Source organism: Chiroxiphia lanceolata, chromosome 17, assembly GCF_009829145.1.
Source record: "Chiroxiphia lanceolata isolate bChiLan1 chromosome 17, bChiLan1.pri, whole genome shotgun sequence".
In the NCBI taxonomy this organism is placed as follows: Eukaryota; Metazoa; Chordata; class Aves; order Passeriformes; family Pipridae; genus Chiroxiphia; species Chiroxiphia lanceolata.
Genome location: NC_045653.1, coordinates 8,336,121 through 8,354,072, shown reverse-complemented (window position 1 = coordinate 8,354,072; position 17,952 = coordinate 8,336,121). Strand labels below are relative to the sequence as shown.

At 44.0% G+C, this 17,952-nt stretch overlaps 1 protein-coding gene across 2 annotated transcripts in view; it reads right to left on the bottom strand.

Moving 5' to 3' along the window:
* PHACTR3 (phosphatase and actin regulator 3) overlaps positions 1-17,952 on the bottom strand; it is a 99,823-nt gene that overhangs the window by 19,054 nt on the left and 62,817 nt on the right. For both annotated transcript variants that reach the window (XM_032704775.1, XM_032704776.1), the window contains exons 6-8: positions 15,471-15,732; positions 14,244-14,491; positions 9,968-10,121 (exon numbers count right to left, since the gene is read on the bottom strand). In XM_032704775.1, the coding sequence (XP_032560666.1) occupies positions 9,968-10,121; positions 14,244-14,491; positions 15,471-15,732 (664 nt within the window). The remainder of the gene's footprint in view (positions 1-9,967; positions 10,122-14,243; positions 14,492-15,470; positions 15,733-17,952) is intronic.

Here is a 17,952-nt window from a genome sequence, read left to right as displayed (position 1 = left end):
GCAAAGTGTCTTGTCTGGAAAAACAGATTTGCAGACCCTCTGGGGACTTATTCACTTCCCTCTGCAATTTGTATTTCAGTAATTCTGCTTTCCTTTGTTTTTAAATTGGACTGGGTGAGTAGTATGACTTGTCACTTGATGCCATTGTGTGTGACACTGAGCATTGCAGACAGGCTAACTTACAGGGAAATGCAGAGAGGACTTGAGTTTTAAAATGTCATCCTCATTTTCTGTCTGCTCTTCCCCAAAGCTTTTTGGGACCCTCCTTAGCTTTGTTTAGGATCCTGTTTTTACTCATGGCCATATAAATCCAAACAGAATTTGCTGGCAAATTTCAGGCAGAACAGAATATTCTGAGCTTTTGAAACCTGGGTTCTTCAATTGAATAATATGTAAGAATTTAATTATGTAACATTCCCTATTGACCTGAGCATTTATTCTTGACAGTACAGCTATGATTTGTTATGGTACAACATGCACTGTCTCTTACTGTCAAAGCACAAGGCTGTGAGGAAAACATTTGTGAGTTCTCCGTGTTCCGGTTCTGTTTTCCCACCTCTGTGTCTCCTCAGAGCTGTTCCCTGCCTGTGGAGTGACTGCTGGGATGGGGTGAGCTCAGCAGAGTGGGGTGAGCTGGCAGCGTCCTCTCAGAGCTGGAAGAGGCCTTAACTGTGCAAACACTCTCCATCATACCCTGCTTTTCTAGGCTTTTGGAGCATGTTTTTCATTGCAGCTGATGCCCAGCGAGTCACAGCATTTGAGAGCTGCTCCACCCAAAGTCCTGCTGACCCTGAGCTTCCTGCTCTCATCACCCCTGTACACCTGAGCTTGCCATTCCCACATGCCTGGTATTCCCAGTTATCATTTTCTGCTAAAGGGATTTCCTTAAGCTTAATTGCATGATGCCTATAAGTATAACTTTTCTTACTCCATTAGCCCTGGTTTGTTTAACCTTTCCTTGAGAAGGAGGATTTTGCCCCAGTTGGGTGGTATTTGGAAGTGCTGTAGCCACTCCCAGTGATCATTATAACAGGGTGCAGTGCAGCCTGGCCAGAATATGGCTTTTGCAGACACCCTCAAATTAGCCTGAGCTCTTTGCACCAGGCCAGCTGCTCTCTGTAGACACTGCTGGGAGAGCCTGGCTTTTTTTTTATTATTATTTTAAACATGATTTCTGAGAAATTAATGACGTATTAATTCATTCAGAATTTAATTTGCTTAATGAATATGATCATCTCAAAAAAATTACACTGGTGGTTCATCTGTGTGCTGTGTAGTCTTGATTTTGAGAGCTCTTTTTCAACAGTGAGGCACTCATGGTTTTATTCTGCTGTTTGTCTCTTGGCCGAGTAGTATTTTGTATAATATTAGAAAACCAAATAACTGACACATCTTTGCACAGCAATGGACTAACTACATATAAGTTCCTGTTTCTAATGTGATTTAAGACTCAGATTTTGCCATCTTGCTGGTTCTTGTTTCCTAGTTGTCTTGATACAGTCCTCTGCATCAGTGGCTTTTCAACAGAAGCAGGTTCTCAACCTCCAAAGGTGTCACCTTTTCCTTATTAACTACACTGAATAAATACTTGAGCATGGAGTGATAAATCTGGGAGTTCTTTTCTTTTGTCTTTGGGTGTGTTACGTGTCACAGCTAAACAAAAAGATAAGAAAATAAGAGTGCTTCTCAGGGGAGAAAAATACTTCCCAGAACCTGAAAAGGTCAAGGAAGTGTGCAGGCCATTTGGATGAGTTAATTATCTTCAAAAACAGATACTGAAGGAAACTTGTAGTGCTCTGTTTGACACAAGTAGCTCCCAAACTACAGGAAAAACCCCACAAGACCGGATTGTAGAGCTGCAACTTGCCACAAGCAAGTGGAATCAAAAGATTTAGCTAGAGCTGTGTTTCAATAATTGATACGACTGTAAAATATCTATTGAGCAGTGGTTGATTGAAATCAATGGCCTTCTGTTCTGACCTGTTTTCTCTCCCTTCCCCCCTCCCTATTTTCTAAATATTTATTTCCTTCATTTTTCTTCCACCTTGCCTTCTCTGAAGTTCTCTCAGAAAGGTAAAAACTGTGCCAGACTGACCCAGTTTTCTATATGAAAGCAGCAAGCCTGATTCCTGGAGGAATTAAGATCCTGAATGAACCAGGCTACACAAGTTGTGCTCAGAGCCACAGGAGGAGGAAACCGTAGTAACTCTCACAGTATTTGGAGAGGCAGCAACTGCTCTGTATGAATTAATTTCCTTGCCTCACATGTGCTGAGACAGTTCTTGGAAGAGAATCCAAAAATACGCCCGAGTTGTTCATGCGAAGGTGCAGATGATTCATCTGCCAACGCTGCCCGTAAATCAGCACTAACTCTGCTGTGGTACAGCCATGTGCCCTCCAGGCATGGTGTGTGCAGACCTGACACCCCACAGCAAGGAAGTTTTGCCTTTTTTCCCTTCTCCAAACTAAAAGCCATGCTTCAAATTTAGTGGGAGAAGCTTCTCTCCACTTAGGTATTCTGGAGGCAATTCACAGCAACACTGATGGGGACACTCATTTATATCCAGTCTGCATTTAAATTTGGTTGGGTTTAAAGGGCAAGTGGCAGGAGAAGCAACACAACAGCAAGACTTCCCCTCTCTCTCTCTTTTGTTCTTACATGCTTTCAAGTGGCACATCTGAAATGGATATGTTAAAACTGAAAAAACATGCAGGTAAAACCCTTTCTAGCTGAGATTTTACTTGTGCCAGTTCATAGTCTCTCAGATACATGTTGTCCTTCCTATCTGGCTTCTGTTCCAACTACAGTGAAGAAAGTGCTTGACTTTAAGTGCATAAAACATTTTTCCTGAATTTCATTAATGGAAAACGAACAAAAAACTCCTAATCCTAAATAATCTCAGTAACACAGTGACCATCCCCACAAAGAGGCTGAATGAATGAATGAATGCCTGAATCCCTCCCTGCTCAACCCTTGGGTTATCAGGAGCTCACAAGTGTTTCAGTACCTTGTTCTGGTCAGGTTTGCACCATAAACCAGCACAAATCACTGTGACAACCAGAGTTAGCTCACTTTGGTCTCTATCGATTAAGCTCTGCAAATTAAATTAAAGTAATTTCTTTCTGTAATTACTTGTGCTGCAGACTCCAGCTAGCTCAAGGACCTGAATCATAATCCAGTGAAAGGTGAAGCACTACAGAGTGTTATTTGCTTTCTCTGCATTTCCATTTTGGTTTATGACTGCTTGTCACTTCACAGGGTTTAAGCCCAGATCTCCAGGCCCGTGTAGGTGCCCAGTTTCTGAGGGAGGATCTGAGCCTGAACACATGCTCCCATTTGTAGGCGGTTTGGCAAAGCAAGTGAACTCTTTTCTTCCCTAAAATGTTTTTCCTTATTTGCTTACACTTGCTTTAGCAGTTTTCCCGTAAGTTTATTTACGTAATTATGCTCCCTGTGATATTTTACAGCTTTCCGAACTCTGATTTTTATATTTCTAGTTTCACATGTGCCACTTATGCCAGAAGATCTATTTGAGGAATTGACTCTGTGTCCCAGAAAAGGCCCTGTATATTCCTATCTGTGTTTACACCTGCTGCTCCTCTCTTCCCTTGCCTGCTGTGCTTTGACCTGCTGCCCTTGCCTTCACTGTGCTGTGGAAAACATGTTTGATTAGGAATTCCCAGCACTACCAGAGAAGTAGAACAGAGCAGTGTGAGGAGACAGTGTCTTCCCAGAAGACAATCTTTCATCAACTGTGCCCTGGGAATTTGGGAGTTTATTTTGTCCCCTGGCAGAAGTTCCTGCCTCTGCAGTGACACTGCCCCATGTTTGCACAAACAGCCACCATTTTCAGCAGGAGATGTGTGCTGAATCCCTAGCACAACACACCCAGAGATCAGCTCTGGGTCCTGTGCATGTGTTCAAATCAAAAAAATAACACAGGATTAAGTCCTCCCTGTTTCAACCCTTTATAAATGAATTGGTGTGTTCAAAAATCCTTGCCAGACAAGCTGTGGGCTGGTCTGAGACAGCAAATTGCTCTTTGTGGTTCAGCTGCAGATCACGGCTCTTGCCCAGAGCTGCCAGGGTGCTCCATAATTAATTGTGCAAGCACTGCTTCATTGCTGAAGCAAGTAAGTGCCTCTGATTAAAGAGCCTCTATCCAGAGGGCCTGATATGATCCTGTACTTGGGGTCAGGTTTATTTGCTGACCAGGGATTCATGTTAGTGAAGATCATTCTATTTTTGTGGATGTAATACCTGAAAGGGAACAAACCTTTCTCAAGAGCTCTTCAACCCTAAAGACAAGGGGACAGTGTAGCCAAGGTACAGCGTGTACAGATGTACTTGAAGCTCCTCTAATGCTCCCTTGGACATGAAAAGCCCTGTAAACAGGAGGCTGAACTCACTCACTGCTTGGAGATGATAAAAACACTTGAGGCTTCTCCCTTTCCTCCTGATCTTTATCACTGAAGGCTGTCTCAGTACCTCTGGCAGCACACACTATAAACCTCAGCCCCCTGGCCCAGGCCAGTGCTATCTGTCACTGTGTTCATAGCAGGGATTTTAGGTGTGTGCCACTGCCTGACACCAAGGAAGGGCAGAGGGAATATTAGTCCCTGTGGGATCCAGACATCTAAATCCTGGAGGCAGCGCGAAAAAAATCTCAGCATCACTTGCACCTTCTCCCTTCCCCACAGTATTTTTCTTTTCTATAACCTGAAAAACAGAGGCCATAACTGAAAAGGGACAAAATGTTTAAAAAAACCCCAAATCCTCACACAGCACTCAGGCACTGTGGAAGCTCTTAATAAAATCCTGCAGCCACGTACTGACAGCAGCCCCCAGCTGGTCCCCCACCACCGTCACGTTCTTCTGTCTGCTGCAGAGGAGACAGGAGACTCCCTGGGCTTCCACACACGCCCCCAGAATTAAACTGGCTCTATAAATAGCTCATGTCTCACATGAGGAGCTGAGGCTGCACAGCCGCCCACGCTGTGCTTGGGGTTATTTTTAGCATCAGGGAGATGCTACCTGGCTCATTGCTGCCAAATGAGAAGGAAAAGCATTAAGCTGTACATAGCTAATTAGTGCTGACAGCTGAGCTGTTCTTCGTGCCTACCCTTGCCTTTCTGTCTCTGCAATGAGTCTGTGTCAAGTCTTCCCAGCCTTCTGAAATCAGGGCACTTCCCTGATTTTTAGTGCAGTGACTGGGAGTTGGAGTTTCATCAAAAAACATTGCTAAGCTCTAGGTGAGTTTAGGTGAGTCTCTAAACTGGGCTCAGTTCAGTGGCTACTTAACTTCTGCTTCAGGGTTACTAGTGGTTTGGGCACACCCCCCCCCCCTTTTTGGTCAAAGTAAAAAAAAATATTCCCCTAAATTCTGGGGATTCAGCCCAGTTTCCTGCTGAACCTCTCAGTCTGGAGGGCTGATGCCTTTTCAGTGAGCAAAGCTGCACTGAGACATTTCTGTGAGGAAGTGGCACTGGTCGTGCCATCCTTGGGAAACAGGACAGCTTTTGTGTCATCAGTAGGTAACATTTCCTTCGTGATGGCTCTGTGGTGAACTGTCAGGCTGTATTTTAGGCTGCAAATCTGAAGTGCTCTTAGCCTGGTATTGTTCTGTCTCAAGCAGTGCTGCAAACTTCACACTCTGTTACCTGAGGCTGAGGTACAAACCAGGCTCTAATCTGCATGTGCATTTAGCTACAGCTGCAGTTTCTGAGCAAGTCAACTTGAAAATGTCCCTCCAAGAACCTCAGGGCAGCGCTAGAACTACAGATCCCAGATGTGGTAAAGTACTGAATGAAGATACCTGCTTTTTACTTCACTCTGCCAAGAAGCCTTGCCCCAGCATGATCCACTTACCCAGGCCAAGATTTTCAGTGTGGTAAAGATCAGGTTTAGGTGCTCAAGTTTTGGTTCTGCTCTGTGTCCACAAACCCATCATTCCTCCTGCCTGGCTCTGATGCCCACGTTTCTGTATGTGAATTCCTGTTTCCATAATCTCTGAAGTGCCACTTAACACATCGTGTCTACTTATGTAAATACCCAAGGAGGTGAAAGAGAACATGGAGTATAATCTTTTCCAGGAATTCATGTATTCATTGAACATTAAGTAATACTGGAGCATCTTTAACTGTGGTTATATGAGGCATTCTTGAAAAGAACCAGCGACCCAGGCAGCTCAAGCATCAACTTTCTGAACAGAGATCAAACTTAATTAAGCAATCTTTTCCTGCATCACTCTTCAGTCTAGCAACTATTTTACTCCCCCAGGTTTCAGCTTAAACCCCCTCTAGAACAACATGAGCCTGTCAGACAGAAAGTAGATATTGCAAATAATTGTACTTGCAAATGTCTTTTCTGCCTCGTGACACAAAGAGCTCCAAATTCACTGAATTCCGTCGAGGGCTTATTATCTGTACTCCAAGCACATACTAACGGGAACCAAGACCTGCTGGGAGCCCTGTTGCCTAATGCACAGTAGAATATTGCAAGTGTGCACCATGGTTTGGGGCACTGGAGATGCATGAATTACTAAGAGAAGCACTACAGCATAGGGAAATCTGGGAAAAATGGAATCTTGCCATCTTGGATGGAGAAGCAGGGAGAAGTGCATGTTTCCACGGCAACAAGTGGTAGATTAAATTGGCTGGGAGCACGAAATACAGGAAATACACTTTTCAAAAGCAGCAATGCACATAAATGACTCCTGGAATCCTCATGCTGCTGTCAGTCAATAATAAGTCTGAAGTCAGTGCATTTGCCTTCTGTAAAAGTAGAATCTGCCTCAAAAGATAGAACTCCTCAGTCTCTCTTTTGAGGTGGGATAAGTGGGAAAGTGAAGAAAAAAAGGGATTTTAGCTTTGACTTCATAAACACTCATCAGAGTGATAGCAGAGAGTTGATTTTCTCAGCAGGCTCACAGCTACTGTTGAAATGTGTTACAACCAGAACCATTTAAAAATACAGTGGTTTTGAGAAGATGTTATTCTTTTGTCTCCCCATTTCTGAAGTTACATAAACACTATTATTTGATGTATTTTGCACATTAGGTATGTCAGCACAGCTTTTCCTCCAGAGTACAGAGCTAGGCTGAGTTAGCTGTGGGACTGAGGCAATTTGCTAGACAGCTACAGACTATCAAATCCTACAACTGAAAAATATTGATCCTGTAAACAACTGCCTGTTTTCTTGCTGTTCTTATGCCGACAGCTATCGAATAACTACTCGCTAATCTGCCCATACATTATTTTTTTGTGCTAAAGAACAGGTCTATAACCTGATGGGACATGTGGATTCACGATTTGCTGTTATCAAGTGTTACTACTGTGGCAGCAGCAACATGCTCTCACTTGCACAGGTAGTGGCAAAACCCTACAGAGAGCAGACATTCCTACTGGATCCCATTTCCTGCTCTGTACTTCCCACCTCAGCACTCAGTAGTAAGTTCCTTAGCTATAAACTTCCAAGTTGACACAAAGACATTATGCTGCACAAGTACCAGTGAAATGAATGAATGTAAAGACCTCAAAATCTCATCCAAGAATTTCACTCTTCCCAGCGTGGTTTCATTTCCATGCTGCTGCCAGGTTGTGCTGAGTGGGGGCTCTAGGGTGGTCTGGGTTTTGTGGAGTGAGTCCTAGTCAGAAATTCCAGAGGGATATCTCTGGGCTCTAACTCTCTGGCCTTTACCAATACCCATTTTTACTTGGTTGGTTGGTGGTTGGGTATTTTTGAACACCTACTTGCTTTTCCTGGTGTAAATATTTTCCTGTTGCATCCGCCACCTGAGCTCGTCCGCATGCTCATGTCTATTCTGGTGGATGAGTTAAGAGCTGAGCTCTGCCAGCCCACATATGTGCTGGAAGTTGTGTGGGAGAGGGCTTCCAATCTGTTTTGCCATTCCTGGCTATTCCAGCAATCTCTGTACCGTCTGTTCCCCGAAATGCGCTCAGTATTCCACATTCCTGGAAGAAGGAGCTAAATGAAGGCATGTTTTCCAGCACTTGGAACAAAGATGGCTTTTAGCCAACCTCTAGACATCACCAATGAGATCAATGGGCTGCACCCACAGATTGTTCCACAAAACCAGAGCAGACAGCGTGGGGGGTCCTTCACTGCATTCCCCTATAGACACCTCCTGGTCATGACCAGCCCTTGCCTTCACCTGTCCAGCAATTTCCTTTTGAATTCCTTGACATTTGACTTAGGCATGCACCCTTGAAAGAAATTCTTTAGGTTCATTATTAAGCAAGCTAAATGATAAATGAAAAGAAAGGGAATAAAGCCTGTAGTTACACCACCTGCAGCTGCAATTCCATTAGACCTTTCACACTAACAGAAGTCAGGCTGGACTGAAAGGAGATGGGACCTTCTAGGCATTTCAGCAGTGTGAGATGTGGCTGGATGTGACATAATCTTCTCATTCAGTGAATACTTTGTGACGGGTGAACTTGGTTTTAGGGATGCACTGGGGCAGAAACCATTTTTTTGTGTATTTCAGAGCAATCAAATTGGGCTCCTGACCTGTGAAGAGATTTTATGAGCAATTGACTGGCCATAATACTGGAATTAGCAATATTGCAGTGCAGCTTAAATAATCCCCCACAATGAATACACAAGGCTTGCAGGATCCAGATGGTCCAGGTCCATGACGCTTTCCTTCCGATGGTTATTAATGGGACACATCTATGATTTGCTCTGCCTGTAATTTTTGGAACTTAAAGCAAATTGTAATAGGATCTTTTCTACTTGTATGGGATGCACATGTTTTTTGTGACAGGGTCTGGCATCTGCACTGCCTTGTGCAGTCACTGGCACGAGGCACCATTTTCCTTTGGGAGCAAAGTGCTGTCACGCAATCACTGAGATTGGAGGAAGGCAATGACTCCATCAGGGGCAGGGGCATCATGAAGGGCACCCAAAATCTCATCTCTGTTCACTGAACAGCACGTTCCTCAGCTGAGGGCAAGCGTGGTGCTGGCAGGGATGTTTTCCTGCACAAACTCTGGCCCCTCAGGACTCGTGCTCTGATCCATGTGTGTGCTTCTCACTCCCTGTCCCCCGAGGTAAAGTTTAATCAAAAGCACACACGCATGAATGAGCTAGTCTAAATATCAATAAATGTTTCTTTCAGGAGAGGCCTGACATATTTAATATTTAATAAGCCTTGAAAATGAACTTCTATTCATGTTTCTCAATTTGATTCCAAGCATTTTGGCGGCGAGCAGCGCTCACTGTCCCAGTGTGGGCAGGCAGAGCACAGATTATTTAACAATCCACTTTGTCTCATCTAAAATATTCATGTTTGCAGATATCCAAATGGAACTCTCAAAAAAACCCAGACATACACAAACCAAATAGTGCAGTCTGAGCCTCACAGTCATCTTAAATCTTTGCTTTAGGCTACAAGCCACAGTGATGCTTTTTCTCTCACAGCACTACCCTGTTGCCCCGGTTACCAGGACCGTCCTGCTGTGCCTGCAGCTGGACTGACACAGGCACCTTCCCCAGGTGAGGGCAATGCTGCCTCTTCCTTAAAGCACCAATGCAACCACCAATACAGCAGCTTTCCCCTGGGCAAGTAGCTGTAATGATTGCCTTTATCCTCAAATTCAGCTAGTGCTGACAAAGCCAAACCAGGTTAATAAATAATTATATTACTTTTTGTTAAAGCAGGACCTCCAAATCTTGATTACATCAGTGGAGCTGCAGATAGATTTGGCAGAATTTTGTCTCCCATATTGACTTCTGTCTTGGTTTCTATTGGAATCAAGGCAATCCTGACTGAAGAGAGAGTTAAGTTGTTGTTTTTTTCCTGTGGCTGATTGACAGCTGAAAATGTGCTGTATTAGTTTGTGTATGGACTTGGGGGTGGGTCACAGTGTCTCATCCGACAGGACTCAGAGGACACTCCCTTGCAAAGGGAGGTTCCTCCCCGTTCTCATTCCCAACACTTACTTTGAGAGTTTCATTTCAATTTGCTGCCGGATTTCCTGTCTTTCCTCATCTGTCCTCCTCGGGAAAATATTCCTGTCTTCCAGCTCCTGCTTACTTGGTCTGTTCCGTAGTTTTACTGCCAGCAGTTCTTTCTTGCATTTTCTTGGCAAAGTACCTGGGACATGCATTGAAAAGAAAGTTATTAGAAAGACAGATCCTGGGAATAAACAGGAATGTTTGAAGAGCAGGAATATCACAGAGTGACAGTGATGTGTATGTCAGTGTGCAAGGAGCAGTTGTACACATTAATGTAAGTAAGGAGCACTACAGCTGAGCAGGGCTCAGGCACAACACCCTACAAATGCAGAAGGATCCTATTCCTCTGTTATCTTAGTTATCCATGATAACCAGGCAGAGCTCTGCAGTGAAAATTATTTGCAGCTGAGACATGATTCATGTCACTAGTTCAGAAGTCAAAGACTGTGCATCTTGCCACAGTCCTCTGAGCATCTCTGTAATCCTGAGCAATCCCTCTTTTCTGAACCACAGAGTTGTTCCCTTGCAAAAGGACTGGATTGCTCCGTGGCAGGAGTGGCTGGGACATGTACACTTTCCTCTTTGAGTCACCAGTATAGCCAGGGACAGATATTGGTGACTGAAACAGTGGAAGTTGTTGCTTGGAGTGTGTGTATGTGTAATGTATATAATATACACATATGTTAAATGTCATTCTGGTTTTCTGACATTAGAAATTAGAAAATATGAATTGTGATCAGACATTGTGTGTAACTGCAGCACTAAAAGTCAGCCACTATGTACATCTACCTCCTGTCCAGCGTGACAGTGTGTCATAACAGGATTTCATTTAGCAGTCAGTACTACCCTATTGGCATTAGGCCTTTTCCTCTGAAGACAGCAGGGGCAAATATTCCAAGGAATGAAAGAAAAGACCAGTTTTTATGATGATTTGCAGAATAGCAGCAACTTAATTGGACACTTGGGCAATAAGAGACACAAACACTTACTGTGATTCCATGACCTGCTGTGCTTATTGTAAAAATTCGAGACATTGTTTCCATCAAACCAGACAACCTAAACATTGCCATTACAAAGGAATTGTTGACAGCAGAACATACAGCAACTGTTTTGAGTAGAGTGTGCTGGGTGTTGAGTCCTCTGATGACATTAAAACACCCTTTCACTCTCCTTTCACTCTCATTAGAGGGAACTGTGTTTGAGTGTAGGTGTTTGTCTCTCTGGTGTAACTCTTTAGTCTTCAGAAGGCTTAAGAAATGAAAATTTCACTCCTGAGCTTATAAAGCCATTCTGCCATGTGTTTGGAAGGGTCTGTGAAGTAGAAAGCCAGCTGTATTTCCAAATGCACCCTGGAAGTGTGGGGTGATGCCCATGTTTGATGAGGGGGAGCTTGTTTGTGATGGGGACAAAAGAAGAGGGAGGTGCTATTAAAACCAGTGAGCTGCTGGGTTGTACTGGTAAGGCTGTAGTCCTTCAGCAATTGTGTCTCAGGTGGGTTGTAGGCAAGTAAATTTACAGCAGACACCTCCCCACCTCTGCTGCTGTGCTGTCCAGGGCTTCAACAGTGTGAACATTGTCCCAGCAGAGCAGCATCAGTCACACAGGGTTTGGTGCATTGTCAGGACCTACAGTTAAATCTTTGCCTTTGCTTCATCTTGGGAGCTCAGGGTGTAACAGGAGGTTAATTTGTTTTGGTCCCTTTTAACTTTAAAGGGCTTTTTTTTTTTTTTTAATTTAATGTTTCACCTTTTCTACAAAAGGTCACCTCCTTTTTAAAGAAAATGACATTTAATTGGTATTTTTGTTTGGCATTTGAGGTAGGATTAAAGTCTATTTTTAAAGGATGCTCTGGAGGTCGGGAAGATTCTAAATCCTAAACAGATCCTCCTTCCCAAATACTGGGGGTCTGTTTGCTAGGGATATTGTTATTATCACTACTGATCTCGAATTTCTTTATGCAGAGGGAAAGAGTTTATACAACCTCCTTCCCACACATACCTGTTGGGAAGGTAGGGCACAGTAGTTATGGTCTCCCTGTGTGGGCAGCAACAAGTCTCTTGATAGTTGCATTGATTTAAAACTAAACTTCTTAGAAACCATAATGAGCTCAAACCCCCTTTTAGAGTGTAAAAGCTGTACGCTTGTTTAGCACCTTCCTTTGAATGCTTTCAAAGTCTGTTGGAAACATTAATTAAATTAAACCACACAGCCCTCTCTGAAGTGGTACTTATACATTTAACAGATGGGTAAAGAAGTTAAATGATTGGGCTGATGCCATGCAGAGCCTTCTGCTGACTGAAGTCTGACTCCATCAGAAACATTTGGCTCACAAAGCCACAGACTTGAAACTCTGTCAAGGTTTTCAAGCCTCAGCCTCCCTGGGAGTGGGTGCAGAGTGGGTGTTTGCAGTGCACAGGGACCACCAGAACTCCTTCTGAAACAATCTGAAAACTCCTGGGTATCCCTGAACATGTTTTCAGGTTTGACTGTTCCCAGGCTGCTCTGTTGCACACTAAGAGAGAGCCAACTACTTTGGGAAATTAAAAACACAAATCATATCTGAAAAATCTCAAGTTTAACCCAAATCCTGCTGTACTATTTGAATGGTAGAGAGCATACAGCCCTCTCATGATAAGCTGTGCTCCCTCCATCCAGATGTCAGCAGCTCTAAAAGGCTTATGCCATGGCCACTCCCATGGTCCAAATGCACTGGGCACTGATTAATCTGGAGGGTGTTTCACCAAATAAAAATGCAAGAGATCTGGATCAGGCTGATCTGCCAGTCTAAGGAGCCATTCCCACTGCCTGACCAATTGGGTTAATTCCTGAAAAATAATGCCTGCCCAAGAAAGTGGAAAGAGAGAGATGATGTTCCCCTCTTCAGGAACACATGCTCTGAAACTGTGCCATTCATGTGCTTTCATCCTGATCAGCCCACTTGACCAGGCCGGGTCTGTTATCCCACCCACTGCAGAAACCCAGAGCTGATGTTTCATAATAAACAAATAAATAAAACTAAACCAGAGAATAAAAAGAAAATAAAGCCCCAAACTAGTTTTCCCCACATCCATTTTTAGCATCCTGAGGCAAACTCCTTCCTGATCCCTATCTCAGTAGAAAGTGAACCTGCAAATACCCTCATTTAAGTATTTTTTCCTAAGGGTTATTTTTCCTGGGCAGTCATGCAGGTTCAATGCCAGTCTATCTCAGGCAGGATCTTGGCTGTGGCTTGTTTCCTGATTTATGGCAGCTCAGCCAGGTCAACAAGGAATGTCTGGGCAATTCACACCCTTTTCATGTTTAGGCTGCAGGTTCCTGAAAAAAGTTCCTGTTTTAATTCAGTTGAATCATGACATTCAATTTCCTGTATCTTTACTGTCCTTTCTATCATATTTGCTGTTCTTTCTATCAAGTGAAAAACAAATCCTAACGCTGCATGATGCTACAAGGACCTTGATTACACCAGTTATCAGTTGTGGGCTAAATTCTAGTTATGTTGATATTTAAGCTCGTGCACTAGACTGTCTTACTTTATGTTTTTAAATGTTTCAAATAATGATTTATTGAGTAGGATGGTGATGGAAAGCCAAGCTAAGATTCCTCACCTGTCTGTACCAATCTCCTGTAGGCAGGGGGCTGTGGCACTGCTGCTCTGCCTCATGGTGGCAGTGGCAGAGAGTGGGTGACATGCTAAGGCAGTGCCCTGTCTGCAAACAGCTCTGGATTAATGGATAGTTTTACTCCCGGACTTGGAAACCAACCCAGATTTTTTCAAACTAGAAGGGATCTGGAGATTGTTAGGCAGTTGTTCTGGCGCTGTCCCTGTCAGTGCTGCACCTCTCCCTCCTCTCAGAACCGCACAGGCTGCGTTTGAGTGAATGCTGGCGCCAGCAGTGCCGCCCAGTGTCCAGACCGGGAATGCCTTGGGAATGGCCCAGCTTGCACCGAGGAACTGAGAGTAAAGCACATTGTGTCCACGCTGGGAATGCCTTGGGAATGGCCCAGCTTGCACCGAGCAAAGCACACTGATGACTTACCAGCACAACCCTAAACATCAGCTTAGTGTGCAGTACCTGGCAAGACAAACACGATCACAATCATTATGACTCAAATTTAGCTTTTCACCAAGATTCCTTGAAACAGCTGCTGTGACAATAGAGGAATTGATACTTCTCTGTACTTTCTGTTCCTTGCTGCCTTGTTTAGAGCACTCTGTTAGGCTCCAGTAGTGTACCTTTAGAATAGAAGTGACTTTCCTTACCAGAAATAATGGAGTCATTCAAAACTTCCTCATCCTGATAAAAAACAGAGTCTTCCTTGAGCTCTGAGTTCATGATCATGTTTTCTTTGTTCTCATCTGACTCTTTAACTGAGTTCCTCTTGTTTTCTGAGTCGCTGCTGTAACTCAGGGAGTTCTCCTTCTCCTTGTTGCGCTCCATGCTGGATGTTCTGGATGGACGCACATCCACTCTTTTTTTTGGAGAGCCTTTGCTTTCTCTTCCATGGAAGCTGTGGGTGGAAGATGCACAGCCCAGTTTTCACAAAGACTGTTTTACTGCCACAGTAGAAACTTATTGTTATATGTGAATGAGCAGAATGTCCTATAGCTCGTAAAGGGCAGGGCAGAGAGTTCAGCACAGGCCAGCACAGGCTGGCATTCTCAAGACTGTGCTGAGAATGGCTAATGTGGATCTACTTTGCTGCCTCTATCATTAAAATAAGATATGGAAGGGTGGTGACTGTTTTTCTTTTGTATATAGTCACAAGATATACTGTGACTAAAAAATCCACAACAGCACGTCCTTCTAATGTAAAACATACCTGGCATGAAATATTACCACTCTGACATTTTATGATTGTGACAAAGGTTCAACAGGACCTGGAAATAATGTTGTATGCGTCTGTTCCCCATGGCAACAGCCGCTATGGAAATAAGAAATTATACCAACTTAATTCTGAAGCTCGAGGAGGAAAAGGTTATCTCTTTCCTCCTCTAATATACAGGAGAGCTTATAATGAAAGCCAGATAAAGTACCCAGTGTACTCCTACAAGAGCATTTGTGTTACAAATGGATATTGTATATGCTGCCACATAGGCCAAGAGACACAGCCTGGAATAGCAACATTCCTCATGTGGGGGGTACTGGCACTTAGAGCAGGATGTGCCTTCACTACTCTGACTTGGTGTCTCATGGGGAGATTTTCCTTTGCAATAGGTCAAGGATTATCACATGATTCTATCTGTTTGAAAACCTACTTCCATGCCACAGTAGCCTCCTTATAAAGCAAGAGCACACTGTGAAGTAACTGCCAAATCAAGCACTTAAACCAGGGATGGATGTTCCAAGCAGGGCCATGGGAGGGAAGGCAAACCCAAGCTGCAGGAGTACTGAAAACACTAATAGCAGGCTAGGATCATGTCCCAGGCAAAATGATGTCGTGCAATGAGTGTCCTCATGCCCCCCTGTGGCCACGAGGCTGTAGGTACCTGTCCTGGCGGTGTTTGGTGGCCAGAGCCCTGTGCAGCTCCTCGATGACTCTGCTGGGAGGCAGAGGCAGGTGAACGGCAGCCAGGTGGGGGGAACCCGTTGGTGTCGTCACCTGTCCCCTGCCAAGGGGGTCTGAGCTTTTCTGGCCAGAGGGATGGAAGAGGGCAGCTTGTCCTGAGATTTGGGAGGAACCAACGATGACATAATTCTTCAGGATGGTGGAAGGAGGAGATTTCATGGCTGGGTCATCACCTTCACTTCCTGCTGTCAAAACACGAGAGGGCAAGAGGCTGAGAAATGCTTTTGGTTTTTTGCACACAGACTCTGCACTGAAATGAATTTGTCATGTTGAACAGAGGAAAACGGTGATGTTTTGCTCTTGCTATGAGGGAACTGCTCAGGCTGAGGAACTATTTGAGTTCAGAAGGCTCTTACTACACGAATCCCTATCTTTGAACTAGCAAAATAAATACTTCCCCATTTCCCCTGTTTCTCACAGGATCAGATTCTCCTTTTTCCCAGCCTACCAAGGCATTCTCGATTCCCCCTTGATCCCAACCACCAATGGCTTGGACTGTGGTGGCTTTCCAATCCAGCACTTTCTCTGCTGGACTCTGGCAGACTGTATTAAAATTTATGCACTGTGGTTCTCAGTCTGGACAGAATGTCCCAGTGTCTATTATCTGCTCCTCTGTGATTGCTGCACAGCTCAGACCTCTGCCTTTCATACGCCAGTGGAGAAAATGCCAAAGTCATCATAATATGAGCATAATGTTTGCATAACAAAATAACATCCAAATGAAAGATGTGCTATTGAGCATTAACAACAAAAAAGAAGGGTGGGAAAATCTGATCTCTTTTCACCCCCAGATTCAGTTGTTTTCTATGCAATGCAAGCATTTTGTTGAAATTTAGACTCTGATCTAAACACTTCTCCATCCCAGTGGACATTTCACTGGTTGCAAATTTGGTAGTTTCACACCCTTAGGACAACTGAACATCTGGCCTGAAAAAGATGCTGATTGGTTTTTCTGGTCTGCAGTTCTCTTTCCCTTTCCCCTTTCCCTTAGATATCTGTGTCCCAAGCCTGTGGTACATGGCGTTGTTTATACCAGCAGCTCAGCTGGGTGTAAAAAGGCAGTGTGAGAGCCTCATCCGAGAGTATATCCTGTCTCTTGTTGCCACCTAGTGCCTTAAACAGGAATTTACACTGACACAGCTTGTACAGCTTTTGTACTAACTTGTTCTCACAAATAACTTACTTTTTTGCACTTCATTTTGAGATAAATCCTTCAATTCCTATCTGGGAAAAACCTCTGCTCAGGCCAGGATTATTCTGAAATAGCCATGTAAAATAGGACTTGGTTCCTATTAGCAGGGAACCTACTAGAAAACTATAGAGGGAGAAGTTAGGTTTGAATATTAACTTCAGTTATTAAATGTTTCCTTATAAACAGCACAAGGAGGAAGAAGAACTCTTGTAGTCAAACATTGAAAATTTGAGAGTGACAAGACTAAGGTTGGTCTCTTTTTCACCTCTATGGGGTGAGGAGGAGAGCATCCCTCAGTGAGAATAGTTGCATCCACAGTAAAATCTCTCTTGCTCTAAGAAAGCTCTAACATTTTTTTCATTTCTGGAGGGTGTTTTTGCACATTTCTGCCCCTCCAGGGCAGAACCCCAACCAACATCCAGAGCTTCATTTGTCTCTGTGCATACAGGAGACAGGGTTCAAGGCAGGCCAAAAGTTACCTGTTACCAAAAAGTCTGAAAGCACAGGGGCATTTCTGTAACTGTCTGTGTGCCTGATGTGCAATGTCTTGGCAATGAGGCACTTTCCACCCTGAGCTCCTCCTGCACTGATCAGGGTGGTTGTCATTGCCAGGAGACAGCCAAGCTCTGCTGAGGAAAGATGGGTTTGGGTACTCAGGGGCATTTTGATGATGTGCTACTGTGGAGATGCACAGAGGACATTTATGATCAATCAAGGCCTGAGGAGGTGACCAAAGCCACCTCCTGGGTCACTTTATCCTGCTGCACAGTGAAAGGGGGTGTCCATGTTTCCTCAGAGCAAGGGGCTCAGTTCAACCCTAGAGCAGGAAGGGAGGAGACCTTGTTTTGTCTTTATACCAGTCTGTTCCTGGAACAGGTCAAGGACCTATCTCATCCTCATGGCAGCTTAGGACAATATTGAGAGTTTCCTTACATCACACCTTATTTGTCCTAATGACAGCTGTTCAGAGAATAATCTTGCAAAGTGATGTCTTGGCACCTTGCCCTGTCCCTCCTCTCTCTGATTAATTGGTGCTTGACTTACTCCTCTGCTAACAGCAACCCTAACATTGTTAAGGGGGAAAAACCTAAACACAAAAGAGCTTTTCAACCTCTTCATCTTCCTTTTCTTTCATAATTATAACCTTTCTTGCTACACTTTTGTCTTCCCTTTCACTCACTGATGGTATTTGTTTAATTTTAACTTAGCA